Source organism: Ascoidea rubescens, assembly GCF_001661345.1.
Source record: "Ascoidea rubescens DSM 1968 unplaced genomic scaffold ASCRUscaffold_8, whole genome shotgun sequence".
In the NCBI taxonomy this organism is placed as follows: Eukaryota; Fungi; Ascomycota; class Saccharomycetes; order Ascoideales; family Ascoideaceae; genus Ascoidea; species Ascoidea rubescens.
Window position 1 is genome coordinate 408,393 of NW_017962920.1, and position 14,546 is coordinate 422,938.

General features: G+C 28.4%; 6 protein-coding genes across 6 annotated transcripts; 3 read left to right on the top strand and 3 right to left on the bottom strand.

The window, feature by feature from the left end:
- Positions 1 to 2,964: 2,964 nt before the first annotated feature.
- ASCRUDRAFT_8643 (uncharacterized protein) lies at positions 2,965 to 5,467 on the bottom strand (the record flags this gene model as incomplete). The annotated part of the gene is made up of 5 exons (XM_020194926.1): positions 2,965 to 3,129; positions 3,168 to 3,403; positions 3,522 to 3,700; positions 4,704 to 4,965; positions 5,440 to 5,467. 5 exons carry the CDS (start codon positions 5,465 to 5,467, stop codon positions 2,965 to 2,967), a joined length of 870 nt encoding a protein of 289 aa, XP_020046726.1.
- An 851-nt stretch (positions 5,468 to 6,318) lies between these two features.
- ASCRUDRAFT_8644 (leucine-rich repeat domain-containing protein) lies at positions 6,319 to 8,241 on the top strand (the record flags this gene model as incomplete). Its single annotated transcript, XM_020194927.1, has 1 exon — positions 6,319 to 8,241. One exon carries the CDS (start codon positions 6,319 to 6,321, stop codon positions 8,239 to 8,241), a length of 1,923 nt encoding a protein of 640 aa, XP_020046727.1.
- An 808-nt stretch (positions 8,242 to 9,049) lies between these two features.
- On the top strand, positions 9,050 to 9,567 carry DAD4 (Dad4p). The gene is made up of 2 exons (XM_020193457.1): positions 9,050 to 9,189; positions 9,289 to 9,567. The coding sequence occupies exons 1-2, from the start codon at positions 9,058 to 9,060 to the stop codon at positions 9,400 to 9,402; spliced, it is 246 nt and encodes an 81-aa protein (XP_020046728.1). The 5' UTR covers positions 9,050 to 9,057; the 3' UTR covers positions 9,403 to 9,567.
- On the bottom strand, positions 9,319 to 9,805 carry NOP10 (snoRNP complex protein NOP10). Its single transcript, XM_020193458.1, has 2 exons — positions 9,582 to 9,805; positions 9,319 to 9,500 (listed from the first exon to the last, which is right to left on the bottom strand). The coding sequence occupies exons 1-2, from the start codon at positions 9,757 to 9,759 to the stop codon at positions 9,484 to 9,486; spliced, it is 195 nt and encodes a 64-aa protein (XP_020046729.1). The 5' UTR covers positions 9,760 to 9,805; the 3' UTR covers positions 9,319 to 9,483.
- A 187-nt stretch (positions 9,806 to 9,992) lies between these two features.
- Positions 9,993 to 12,382, top strand: SWA2 (auxilin-like protein SWA2). Its single transcript, XM_020193459.1, has one exon. The coding sequence runs from the start codon at positions 10,039 to 10,041 to the stop codon at positions 12,298 to 12,300; it is 2,262 nt and encodes a 753-aa protein (XP_020046730.1). The 5' UTR covers positions 9,993 to 10,038; the 3' UTR covers positions 12,301 to 12,382.
- A 48-nt stretch (positions 12,383 to 12,430) lies between these two features.
- On the bottom strand, positions 12,431 to 14,522 carry TFB1 (TFIIH/NER complex subunit TFB1). The gene has a single exon (XM_020193460.1). It carries the CDS (start codon positions 14,484 to 14,486, stop codon positions 12,600 to 12,602), a length of 1,887 nt encoding a protein of 628 aa, XP_020046731.1. The 5' UTR covers positions 14,487 to 14,522; the 3' UTR covers positions 12,431 to 12,599.
- Positions 14,523 to 14,546: the final 24 nt, after the last annotated feature.

The following is a 14,546-nucleotide window of genomic DNA, read 5'->3' on the forward strand; positions in this document are numbered from 1 at the left end:
TATCTTGATCCAATACCAGTTCACATACCTTTTTTAGCTTTATTTACATTGGGTTTTTCTATGACTTTGATTGAAATAAGGAGTTGGCAGTATGTATATATAGTGTTAAAATCAACCACAGTAAATAGGTCTGTTGACTAGTTCCGTAATCGTTGAATAAATATACAAAATCTATCTAAGACATCAAATTCGGATAAAAAGCTTGGTTATTTTCAAACCAACAGTCACAAAACTCTTTCTTACTATTCAGGATTTTATCTGGTATATTTGAATTTGATTTTAAAACAACTTTCACTTACTTTTCTGTTTTTTATTTTTCATATTGATTTTATTTTTTTGTCTCCTTTTGTTTTGACTCTAGTTTTGTTTATTCAATATTTTTTATCTATATTCTATTATCCTCAATTAGATTTGCTTGTTATAATCAAAATGTTGTAGTTTTCAACTTCTCACTTGTATACATTTGCAAATAAATTTGTAGATCTTTTATTAGAACATTAGGAAAATCATGGAAGTCAACAAGCTTTCAAACTTTTTGTGATAATAAACAAAGATAAAATAAAGAAGCCTAAAAAAAAAGTATTTTCTAGACTTATTTGATATTGAATATATTCCATAAAATTCAATTTGTTCAAATGTCTTGATATCAGCAATTATCACCAATGTACTAAATAATGAAATACAAAAATTGAATATCTTTTAAACAGTACTTGTTATTATACAAAAACACATATATTATGCCTGACCTTGCAAATAACCGCTTTTATAAACAATCAGATTTATTAAAGTCATGCGACCACATGCATGACCTACATAAATAACATATAGTTCAAAACAAATAAAAATTAAATTATTATAAATCTTTAAAATTATCATAAAGATTTTGTAAAATGAGTAATCTTTAGAACCCATTTAAAAGTTAGTCAAAAATAATAACTTTAATTTATAAATGGCAAGAAAAATACATTAGGCATTGATACTATGCGCTTAGAAATAACTGTCAAACTAAAGAATTCGAATACAATTTATCACAAATAACTAAATTTTTTAAGCTAAGAAATTAACCTTTTGTTGAAACACCAACTATAAAGTTATTATATAATAACTCTTTGGATAAATATAATTACAATTAACATATCCAAAAAAAATATTTCTTAATAGCTAAGGATTTATGCTCATCCACAAAGATAAAATGAAATTATTAAGCGAAACAAAAAAATAAAAAAACAATTTCTGATGCGCCTTGGAAACAGTGCAAAAAGCAGCTTAAATCACTGAAGCTACAACTTGAAAAGTTAGTCCTTGTAAAACAACAAAAAAATTAAGATATAAACATTACTGAAACTAATAGTCACTAATTTTTTGAAAAAAGAAATTAAAAATCAACATATCATATTAACTGAAAATTTGATTAAAGTGAATATTGTTTCAAAACAGAAAATGCACAAAAAAAATCAACCATAAATTTTGACTTTAAAAACCAAACAAAAACAATACTAATTTGACCCACAATTGTTTTTGTTTGGTTTTCAAATGACTTTAGTTATGTGATTTAAATGGCCAAGAATCACAATCAAAATTCGGAGAAATCGAACATAGATTGGAACCAACCCAAAACTGCCCCGAAATTTAGCATTATTTTCCTCGGCACAAAGCCACAAAAAATGCAAAAATGAAGGATGCGAGGTTCGAACTCGCGCCGGAAGTCTTCCAGTAGATCTTAAGTCTACCGCCGTACCGTTCGTACCACTCTTCTCTTGGGCTACAACAGTCCTAGATGGCTCCGAAGCCGAAGCCAGTTTGTGCAGCTAGAAAAACGATACATCAGAAAATTGGCTGCGAGAACAGCAGAGGAAGCAAAACAACTACAATTATATTTTATTTTTATTATTATGAATTACTTTAGACCGATATAGAATTATATAAAAGGCGTTGTAATTTGATCAATTTCGAAAGAAAGGGATCAAGTCTTCCAATACATATTTCTAGTTCTCTTCCAGTTTACATAAAAAGTCCTAAGTTACGGTCTTAGAATGTAAGCCCCTGAGAATTGGAATACAGGAAGCCCTACGGTTACGACCCACGAAGGTCCGCGTGCAAAACAGTACACGTCTTAGATCACTCGGCCAACCCTCTAGTTCTAATTCTGATCTTATAAACCAAAATCATTTGTGGTAGCTATTCCTTAGCATAACATCAAAGACAAAACCAAACAAAAATCAGAACACTATAGTCTCCAAAATAAAACTAATTAAGCACGTTTTCTAACAATCAGTTTCTCACAGCTGCTTGAAATTATATTGGTTTCCTATGCTAAATAATTATCCAAATAAATAATCTGTGCACTTTCAAATAAAAATTGAACAAAATGTATTTTGTTTTAAATACTGCCATTAGAAAACACCAGAAAATCATCAAATTAACTATCCCTATTCCTTAATTTTAAATATTGTTTCAACCAGTGTATTTTGGCTTTGATTTTGTTGACCTATCTTTCTGTTTCATAATCAAGAGCATACAAAGGAATGAAAGTTACTTGATCTGGGTGTTCAAATTTTTCTCCCTTTTTTGTTTTAAAAATCCAATTTTCTTTTAAGTTAAAAAACTTCAAAGTTTTTAGTTTTGAAATGTTTTTAGGATTGTAAATTTCATTTTTCAGAAAATGTAATTCAATTAAAAGAAACAAATTTGACAAGTTTTCAATTTTTATATTTGATAATAATTTTTTAAGTTAACCGATCTGTTTAAATTTTCAATTTTTCTGATTTTATTAGACAATAAATTTAAAAATGCTAAATTAACCAATTTATCTAAATTTCCAATTTAATTAATATTATGAGATGAGATTAATGTCTTCAAGTTAATCAATATATGTAAATTCCCGATTGTTTTGATCTGAGTACGACATAGTAATAAATACTCCTAATTTGTTAACTTGTTCAAATTTTCAATCTTCACAATATTCTAATTATCTTGATTAAGTAATGCCTCAACAACATCAACCTCGCTGATTTTTGAATTTAATAATATTAATGGTTTTAGATTTGGTAACTTGTTTAAGCTTTCTAATTTTTTAAGGTAGATATTATATGATAAATTCAAGTATTCTAGATTGTTAACATATTTAAGCTTTCAATTTTTCTAATGTTTGTTTTTATTAATTATACGATTTCAAGATTTACTAGTTTATCTAAATTTTTAATCTTCTCGATATTTTGATTATTTGATAAACCCAAATATATTAATCGAGTTAACTTATCTAAATTTTCAAACAAAGCAGGCTCATCATTAATACTTTCCGCTATACTCAATTTCAAGGTTTCTATGGTGCTCAAATTAAAATATTGTGAAATGTCTTTATTGTATTGAATAGCCCAAGAAGAGCCATTTATATATATTTCAACTAAATGTTTATAAAAAAAAATCATTTAAATTATCAAAGTAAATTTGATTAGTTTCATTTGGATCATGAACATCAAGACAAAATATTTTTATATTTTTTGAAGTAGAACATTTGATACAACCCTCTAAAGCATCTAATGGTTTATTCCAGTCCAAATATTTAAAAGAACCAATAGAATCATTGGGATCATTCAAAGATTGACTCAAGATTAGATATCCAATTTTGATTGCAATATCCTTCAAATGATATGAATTATTTAATATCGTCCTTCCAACTTTTTCAATATTATCTAATATCCTTTTGAGTAAATGGAGAGGTTATGTTAAAAAAAATATAAAATGACTCTATTTTGTTTGAATCCTCAGAGTGTTTGGTCAATAATATCAACACTATCCATTTGCTCTGAGATATTAATCCAAAAAAATAAAAGTCTACAAAAATTTAATACCTGAAATTTAAATAGATACGAACCTTGAAAGCAAATTTTGAGAGCTGCTTCTTTGGTACAACCAGAGGGATTGGAAATCTTGATATTTTTAAATAATAATAATAATGTCGAAAATTAAATTGAATTGTTATCTGATAATCTGAATAACTATATTAATGGATATAATTCCGTATTCAATTAAGTATTATTCTGAGTAATATCATATGCAGGTATCGTACATCCAATAAAATCAATGAGATAATATGGACCTGACTAGATTATGTTTAATAAATAGTTCTTAAAGATCAAAGAAATGATTAAATCTGTAATATTTATGCTGCAAACTAAAAGTGCTCATCAATAACAGCAATAGGAATAATGACAGTGATGATGGTGGTGATTGTGGTGATGATAATAATTTCATGTTTGAATTTTCAATACATTTCATTTGAATGGATGCTTATCTTAACCACATTGAACCAAATCAGCTTTTTAGAAAACCATAAAGTTGATCCACAAATGGTTTTGCTTTCTATTGCAAATTCTGTAAGCAATAATATGTGTTATTTGATTTCTTTCGATTATTGTCATTTACCTTACAGTATTTTATGTTAAGTTCAAATCTAAATTAGGTAACATATTTGATAATGAATCCAATATAGTTTTTGGTTGGTTGCATAAGAAATAAAGCATCAATGTGGTGTTCAATAAATCATCAAGACATAAAAACTTTCTCAAAATTAAAGAGAAATTACCATAAATAATTACCAATTTACAACTCTAACCTGAACATCGCTCCTGTGTTAAGCTCTTTGTTTAGAGTAATGTTGAACTAAACAGTATTCATTTGGATACTCTTAGTATTGATTCAACTCAGATAGCATACCATCTTCATAAAATACACCAGCTCTTAGCTCTGTCCTACCATTTTTTACAAGCGAAACTTTTTGGAGACAAGCAGCTCTGAGAATGCCACTCTTTTGACACTTTTTCTTATCCTTAACATATTTTTGATTGAATACAGATACTTGATTCAAAGGCCAAAAAACCAAAGAAATATTGAGATAAACCAATTCTGCAAAGACGCTGGCATTTATATTCTCAGCATCGATAACCAAATTCCAGAATTTTTTGTCTATGTGGCATTTCCCAACAGAAAAATAAAATGAAAAGAAGCAGAAGAAGCAGAAGAGGCAAATAGATGAAACCAATTGTCCAATAGACGCATGTCCCATAAATGTGGTAAATCAGATTGTAGTTGTATGCAGTTGTATGCAGTTTCATGCACATTAACGTTTAAAATGCTTTCACACTAAAGAAATTTTTTTATCAAGTGATTGGAGAGATTTGATACTTTACATTTGTTTTGTATTTTACTCTATTCTATTTGCCAACTAAATCAGTATTTTCATCCAGTGATGATAGTTTTTTCGCATTAATTGATGTTTTAATGCTAGTGGTGAAGTTCTACTCTTGCTATCCTAATCCACCACTTGCAATTTGTGCCAGCTACTAGATGTTTAATTGTCTCAATTCCCAGAAACGTGAACTAATCCTTTTTTTTGAATTTTCCTTCAAAGAAAAGTTGTTTTTTAGAAAAACTATTTACGGGATAATAATGGAACTATTAATGACATCTTTCAACCACCGAAAATTAACTTAAAGTGTATATAAAGAAAAGAAGGCAAACGATTGACCATAAAAACACTAAATTGTACTGCATTTATAGTTAAATCAAAAGGAGTTCAACAGATGTCAAATAAATCAGGTTTTTGGCTTATATTCAATTATACAACATTATTTAATAAAAAACAAAAAACGTAAAACTATACGTTAGTTTTATTCATGTTGACCTGAATATGGTTGGTCTTCAAACGAACTTTAGATCATTGGTTTTGAGAAGTGTATTTTCAGAAAATCACCAATGTCAGACAGATTTCCTTTCAAATGATTCTTGTTTTAACATTCGTATCTCACTTCATTTCACAAAACAATAAAACTTCTAAACCACATTGTTTGATATTGTTCCATATTCTTTTTTGTTGAGATAAATTCACAACCTCAAACTGCATGTCATTGCATACAACTGCAGATACACTGCATTTGATATATTTGGAATTATCTTTCAAGAACCAGAATTTAAATGATTCATTTCGAAAAGTATCAATAACTAATATGGAAACTGCACTGGTGTGTTTATATTGATGGAGATTGTAATGAAGCCAACAAAATATTTGCAACTCGAATTTCAATAAACGCTTCTAGTTAAAAATGTGAATAACGAAATAATTGATTCATATTTTCTTTCATATTCTCTTTCATATTCTTCCATATAAATAATGCAGTGGTTATCCATATTGATATTAATATTCACATCCATATATATACTCACAATCGAAACTATACCTATGATATACTCACCTCTCAATATAATATATTCAATTTTCACAACAATAAACACAGATATACAAATCACTAAATACTAAAAATGAATCTGCCACTCACTGAATCATTTCAAAAAATATTTTTAAAAGTTCCTGACAAGTATCATCGGCTATTTACCTTATCAATCCTCCCAAAAGTGGAATCCAAAACCCTCAAAAAGATGGAATCTAATACTGCTTTGAAGTCGTATAATTCTGTCATTATAAATCTTACCGCAAACAATGAATTTGTCGATTCTAGCACCAAAAATACAAATTTATTCACTTATATTGATTATTATAATAAAAACCATTGCAATAGTTATGATAGTTATAATAACCCAAATGATTTCAATAGCAAAAAGTTGGATATACCAAAAGATGTTTTGCATTTAGAGGGCTCGGATTTTTTCAAACTCAACAACCAACATACAAAATTAATTCAAAACCTTACAATATTGTTAGATTTCTTTAAGATTGATGCAGATTATTGTAATATATTGGTTGATATTCTAAAAAAAACAGAAAATTTGCAAAAAATTAATCTTATCATTTATGATAGTGATAGCAAGCTTTGTCTATTTAATCATGAAAAAGTAGATAATTCAGGACTTAATAACGATTTGTATGAAATTTGGAATAAATTTACAAAACTATTAATCCTTCTCAACTCGGATTCTTTAAATCAAATCAATATTAATTCTGGAGATTTTTCAGTTGATGTTTCTAAGTATTTTTGGTTTTTGAATCAATTAACTGAAGATACAAATAAAAGCTACTCCACCAAGAATGCACAATTCTTTTTAAATTTTGAGTCCTTTAATAAAAGCTCTTTATTTTTTAAAGAGCAAAAAACAAATTATACTGATGTATTAGTTACTAATGATGAGTCTAATGATAGTTTTATTAATGAATCTACAAGCGATTTAAATCACTGGGAAATTTTCCCAACTCAATCTTCAAACTTTTTGTATCAATTTTCAATTGGCGATGATATATTTTTTAAAGAACTAAACTCATTTATGAAATTTTCAGTTAATTATTCATTTCTGAATTCACAAGTAGAGATGCAACCTTTCCCTCCTTTTCTTAAAATAAAAACATTAGGGTTTCAAGGGATTGATTTCAGCAAAATTAACGATTTAACAAACAAAGCTGAACACATTAAATTGGATTTTTCCAAAAATACTATTTTTAACGCTAGAATATTATCAATTTTAATTAATTTGTCATTTTTAAATTTGGCTCATAGCCAAATTGAAGACATATCTTTTTTAGCAAATTTAATTAATTTAAGAACTTTAAATTTAAGTGACAATTTTCTTAGAGAAGTCTCTTGCTTAGGAAAGCTAATTCATTTAAACAATTTAAACTTAGATGATAATGATATTGTAAATATTGATTTTATAATTCATTTGAAAGAATTGAGAAGATTATCATTTTCTATTAATTCAATTGAAAGCATTGATAGTTTATCAGAATTAAAAAAATTGGTTAATTTAGAAGGAAATTATAATAAAATTCAGAAAATTGATCCAATAATTAAATTACAAAAACTTGAAGAATTGTCTTTAAATTGTAATAAAATTTCCGAACTAAAAGAAATAAATAAATTAGAGAACCTTGTTAAACTTAATTTACATAGAAATTTAATCAAAGAAGTTAAAGAAGTCTTTTTTTCTGCGGATAATTCGAAAAAATTTAGTAAATTAAGAAAGATTAAAATTTCTGGAAATCAAATTGAAGATTTGAAAAACATTTATATTCCAGAAAATCTTGAATATTTTGACTTTTCATGGAATAAAATTAATAAATTTTCTATTAAAGATTGGGAAAATATTTCCAAGTTAAAAATTATTAAGTTGGATCAAAATTCCTTAAAAGGATTGAAGAATTTCAAGATTCCAAACAGTATTGAAAAATTGTTTTTAGATCACAACAATTTAAAAAATTTTCCATTAAATATAATAAAAACCAGCACTAGTTAAAATCACTTTAATTAGACTACGATATATTATTAGATGAAAAACGAATGAATAGTCCTTTAAGTGTTTTATATTCCATTTTTCACAACTCACATTATTCTGATTGAGAAATAGAAATATTCAATATTTCAAGCATTCATTTAAATTATATATCACTGGACTTATTAGAAAAGTGGTTTGAAAAAAATTAATAATTAGACTTGAATAGTTTTGAAATAAAATTATTATAGATTAAGAATTAAGATTGTGTAAAAATGGTATCAGTGTTTTATTAATTGTTTTATTAATTGTTTTATCAGGTGTTTTATTAGGTCTTTGTTTTGCATTTTTATTATTTGATCTATAACTTATATATTTAAATAAACTATTTTCTTCGAAACCAAAACAAATAAATAATTAAGATTTGTACTGCACGTCTGTACTTTTTGCAATATTAACATATTTGTCAACCAGGTTTCAACTAATTAATGATTTTATACATATATATATAGATCGCATAGTTCTTATTTATATGTTATATTATTCATCTGATATTCCTTTTCTAGCTCATATTTTTTGAGATTTTTATTATTTTTGTTATTTGGGAAATATACGCTCAAAACAAAGAACAGCCTCGACGGGGTTCGAGCCCGTGTTTGAAATCTCGGCCCGTTTTGTTTTGGAAATGATAAAACATTCTCAAAATAACAAAGAGATATCAGAGAAGAGATACAGTTGGAAAGATTTGATTTTTTTATTGGTGTCTTTAACAAGTGTTAGCAGATTGTTACAATGGATGATCCATATGCTGAAATTGAAGCTAAGAAAATCGGTGCTATCATGAACACAGTAGTATGTTACAACTATTTACAAGTCCCATCTTTTTTTGCTTTGGATTTGGAAGAGACTAACAATCAAAGTCTGCAGACGAGACTAAATGAGTCAATGGGCATTGTCAACCAATGTTTACAGGTAAGTTCTTTTGACTTTCAAGTCTATTTGTGTGATTACAGTTAATCGTATTTTTACTAGTCAGGTTTGGAGCTGATACTAATATTAAAAACTTTTCAGAGCATTGCTGAGCAAAACAACGAAATTGATGCGCTTTCAAGAATTTTGACAAATTATCAAGCAACTGCAGAAGATAAATTGAAGGGTGATAATAATTTCAAAGATCCAATCTGAATTCAATATATATCTATTGTCTATATATTAGATATGCTATTAAATAAAATTATGGTACAAGTGAAAACATCGGTAGATTGCTTAGTAGTCAATAGGTTCTATAAAGATTTCTAAGTTAGTATTTGCATTCTTTTTCTGTTGGAGCGAAATAGAAAACAATTGAGAAAAAAAAAACATACCTTGTTGAGTTGGCAACATATTGTATCTCTTTTTTAAAGTAACTCTTTGTCTTGAGTATTTATCATCTGGCGAAAAACGAGCAGGATGAGCAGATTTGGTGATTTCACCATTTTCAGTCAATTTCTTCAAGGTGTAGATACGCTTTCCATCTGAGCCTATAGTATACATTAAGTGCATTTTGATGATAAGAAGATGATGTTGGCTGGTGGAAAATATCAGTTACTAGCTTCTTTCTGATGGTTTTCTTCTTTTCTTCTTTTTCTTTTTCTTTTCTTTTTTCTCTTCATCTCAGACGTGGCGGTGACTATTACACGTGATATGCATGGCTGTGCACACCAGCCACTTTAGATTGTGTTGAAAATGTGTCTGAAAGCGAATTAACAACAGAACCAGAGCTGATCGCTTTTAAAGACGACTACAGTTGATCTGCTGCTTCCAGAAATTGGCTGCTTCGTAATGGCGCAAACTCATGATGTGTTTGCTGACTTATTTGCTTCCACGAAAAAAAAGGATCTTTCCAAGTTATCGCTAGCTGAACGTCAAAGGTTGCAACAGTCCTCAGCTTCTCTGAACAACGCCAATTCAGGTCCTAATAACAGTAACAATAGCAATTGGTCTGGTCTAGATCTATTGGATTCGTTTTTGAATAATAATTCTTCTTCTTTTGCCAACTTGGGATATTCAAACAACAATGCTTTCAATAACAATACTAGCAACTCTAATGTCAATCAGAACGATAGCTCCTCCAATATTGATGATCTTGATGACTTATTTGCTGTTTTTGATACTCCACCTGTGCCCAAATCTTTAGCAAACTTAAATGCTTCAATCAAATATCAACCTCAAGATCAGATAAATTTTGCATCTTCTCCCACGTCAGATTTTTCTGCAAACCACAATAACGTTCTTAATACAACTGTATTAAATCGCTTTCCAGAATCTTTTTCAAATGTAAGATCTAATAATAATTACAGTGACGATGATAATATTTTAATAGATTCTTTTCAGCAATTAAAATCAGACGACTATGAAGATCATAAAATTCATCCATATTCAAAAAATTACAAAAAAAACAATAATAACAATAATAATCATAGTGTGTTTCTTGATTACGAGCCAAAAAATTACCAATCTCAACCTCGAAATCAAATTTTAAATCAACACCATACAAGAAATGATAATTTTAATGATTTATTTGACGATTTATCTACCCCTGATTTAGTCTCAACTGCCACTAATTTATTCAACAAAAGTAAAAATATTATATCAAAAAACATTGAAAAATATCAGGCTCATTATAACTCAGAAATAACTGGGAAACCAGCTTGGATGTTTCAACAACAAAAATATATGAATCAAAATAAAAACTCAAATGGTTTTAAAAATACTTCTTTGCCAAATTTACCACCAATGGATAACCCCAATTACTCTACAAACTCTTCTACTTCTCCAAAATTAAGACAATTTAAAACTGGAAGATCCTCAAATAACAGCAGTGTTAATCTTGATAATTCTCATTCATCGAATAGTTCCAATAATTCAACCCCTAAAGCGCATACTAGCCAACAATTTCTTTCAAGACAATACCAAAACCAATCTTCTTCTTTAGTGGATATAAATTCATATTCAAATGAGCAATCAATATATGTTTCACCAGCAAGAAGAAGAAAACAACAAACAGATTTTCCCACTCATAATTCTACTAGACCATTATCTGCTCAAAATTATAATTTGAAAAATAAAACTAGCAAAAATCAAACTCGTAAATTTCAAAATGTTCAAATTACTTCAGAGTCTAAATTAAAATTTAATAATTATAGAAATCTTGGAACAGATTTCTTCAAAAAAGGTGATTTCACTTCTGCATTAACTAATTTTGAACTTGCTTTGAACTCTTTACCTAAGAATCATTTACTCATGGTTATCGCTTATTCAAATCTATCTTCATGCAATTTGAAACTTGGAAACTCAAAAAAATCTTTAGAAAACATTGAAAATGCTCTATCAATAATTGGTCCGGTTAGCACAAGTTCTTCACCGGAATTTCTTGAATCTGAGATTGAAACTGGTAAAACAATAAAGGAATTTTGGTCAAAATTATGTTTAAAAAAGGCAAATTCCTTGGAACATTTGGAAAAATACAAAGATGCACTATCCGTTTATTTGATATTGATTGCAAATGGTGTAAGTTCAAAAAATATTATGGATGGCAAAAATCGTTGCCAAAATGCATTAAATCCAAAACCAAAACCAAAACCAAAACCCCAAAGTTACCCATCAAATAATTTGAGAAAACAAACTGGATTTCAACCTAATAAAAATACAAATTTGTATTCAAATAAACCTTCTAAAGCCGTTAAAAACATTCAAAGAGAAGCATTTATTAAGGAAAAGGAAGAAAATGAGAAATTTTTATTATATGATTCAATTGAACTTAAAATCAATTCTTGGAAAAATGGTAAAGAAGATAATCTTAGAGCATTATTAGCATCCTTGGATTTGATTTTATGGCCCGAGGCAAATTGGAAAAAAATATCAATTGCAGATTTAGTTTTAGATAAAAAAGTTAAGATTTTTTATCTAAAGGCCGTAGCTAAAACTCATCCTGATAAAATAAATAAAAATGCAACTACTGAGCAAAAATTAATAGCTCAAAATGTTTTTGTTATTTTGAATAAAGCCTGGGATATTTTCAAAGAAAAAAATGGTATACAGTAATATATTTGGGCTGAACTTTAATAATTGTTATAATGTTATAATGTTTTAATTTTTTTTTTCTTTTTTTTTTTATCAAAATTTATTTTAAACTTGTTATTTGCTTTTTTTTTATTTCTATTGAATATTTAATCTTTTTAAAAAGAGTATTTTTTGTAAGAATATTTTTATTTTTATTTTAATTTTTCTTTACTGTCCTTTCAGTAAAAAATACTATACATATAAACAATATAATTGCATGTTTTATATACCGGTTTAAATTTAAATATAATATATAAATGATTGCATTGGAAAATATACAATCATTTGTTGATAGGAGTAGCTGCTCTTGATTGATTATTACTCTCTCGTACAACTCTTGCAAATTCCAGAATGGCTCTATTAAGAGAATCTTTCAATGGTTTTAAATATATTAGAGCTCTATCTTTTTTTTCTTTGTCTGGAAGACTTTCAATGACTGAAGTTACTCTGTCATCACATTTTTTGATACTTGTATATAGTTTTTGAAGGGATTTTGATTGAGAGGGATCTCCTGAAGAGAAAACAATCCAAAAGTGCCTTAAAAATTCAACAGATGTTATATGAGTTCTTCTTAATGCTTCCAAAGCAACAGTTCCGAATATTTTATCCTCAATTTGGTCTGAAGTATTATTTAAAAGATTAGTTGCATTTAGGGTATTAGATGTTGAAAGTTTTGAAGCTTGCCATGATTGTTTTGACTGTTTTGAATTGATCTTTGCAGTCATGTTAACTTTAGAAGAAATCTGGTCTATACATTCTTTATTTGAAAATACAGATTTAAAATCCAAAGGTTTATTAAATAGAGTTTTTTCATAATTTAAGATTCTTAGTTCATCCTCCTTTGAAAAATTGACAAGTATGTTATTTAATTTACTTTTTTTTTTCTGTAAGCCACGGGTATTTTTATTCTGAATATTTAGTTCTATATATTCAGTTTTAAAGGAGTCTTCCAAGTCAGATAAGATCAACTCTTCGGTTTCTTTTTCCAATATAGAATTCAATTCCTCCTGGGAATCCAAAAACCGTCTTTTTGAAGGATTAGAAAACTCGTCATGAGAAAGATCGACTAATTTTTTACTTAATTTGTTCATTCCTTTTAGTATTGGAACAATTTCATCGTTTTTATCAGTCCTCATTGTAAAATCAGGTCTGTTACCCAATTTTTGGGAAACGTCTTGTTCATTTGCATCGAGATTTATAAAACGATTAATATGAATGTTATTATCTTGATTGTTTATGCTATTTTCAGAAACATTTGTATTTGAAATGACATTGGGGATTGTATCATTCAAGGATTGATTCAAGTCCATTTTCAAATATTTATCTAAAATGACATCACCAGTGTCATTTCTTTTAATTTTTTCGCCTTTTAATTTTCGAAATAATAAAGAACTGAAAAATCTAGACCAAAATTCGCCCTCGCTCATTCTTGGAACATTTTCGTCGTAGGCTCTTTTGATAATGGGATACTGCTCAAACATTAAAAATATCTTTTCTCTTGTCAAGGAAATATTTGACTGACGATCGTCATCTTCAACGGGTTTGATCGTACTCAATACATTATATGGCCCTCTTTTCTGAGCAGATTGCAATGCAAAAGTTCTTAATAAATGGATTCTAGCACTCCAAAATTCAACAGGAGTAAGCTTGTTTTCAATAACGGTTTCCTGAAAAGTTTTAAATATCATTGGATTTTTGGATAAAAACTCCTTCTGCAAATCGAAATCCTTTATCAATTTCTTGAAATCCAAAATGTCGTCAATTGAGGTGCCCCTGTCATTGGTGTTTTGGAAAGTGGACTTGCCCTTCAATTTGTTTTGCTTCTCTTTCTCTTCCTGGAGCTCTTGAGCTCGCATGGCCAATTTTTGTCTCGAAACAAAGACTTGCAAGGAATCCTTGATCTTGTTCATAGTGACTCGACTCTTGAAGACAAAATTGATTGGCTTGGGATCAGCATTGGCATCGACTTTGTACTGGATTCTTATCTTCATCTTATCAGACGTTGGAGCATTGGCCTGCAAACCACAGATCAGTCTCAAGGACACACGCAACGAAAGAGGGTTTCCCTCGCTCTCGACAGGTTCCCATGTTAGAACAGGAGGATCATTCAACTCGTCAATACTCACAATACCAGATCTGGACTTGTAGACACATGAACCAGAAATCATCACCAACAGCTGCTCTCTGTGAAGAAGTGGAAGCAGCTCAAAGGCCTCTCGCTCTTTTCA

Excerpts from the sequence above, each read along its gene's own strand:
- NOP10 (XM_020193458.1), bottom strand. The coding sequence starts at position 9,759 with ATGCACTTAATGTATACTATAGGCTCAGATGGAAAGCGTATCTACACC.
- TFB1 (XM_020193460.1), bottom strand. The coding sequence starts at position 14,486 with ATGATTTCTGGTTCATGTGTCTACAAGTCCAGATCTGGTATTGTGAGT.
- SWA2 (XM_020193459.1), top strand. The coding sequence starts at position 10,039 with ATGGCGCAAACTCATGATGTGTTTGCTGACTTATTTGCTTCCACGAAA.
- DAD4 (XM_020193457.1), top strand. The coding sequence starts at position 9,058 with ATGAACACAGTAGTATGTTACAACTATTTACAAGTCCCATCTTTTTTT. Across the intron at positions 9,190-9,288 it reads TTGTCAACCAATGTTTACAG|AGCATTGCTGAGCAAAACAA; the intron begins GTAAGTTCTTTT and ends AAAACTTTTCAG.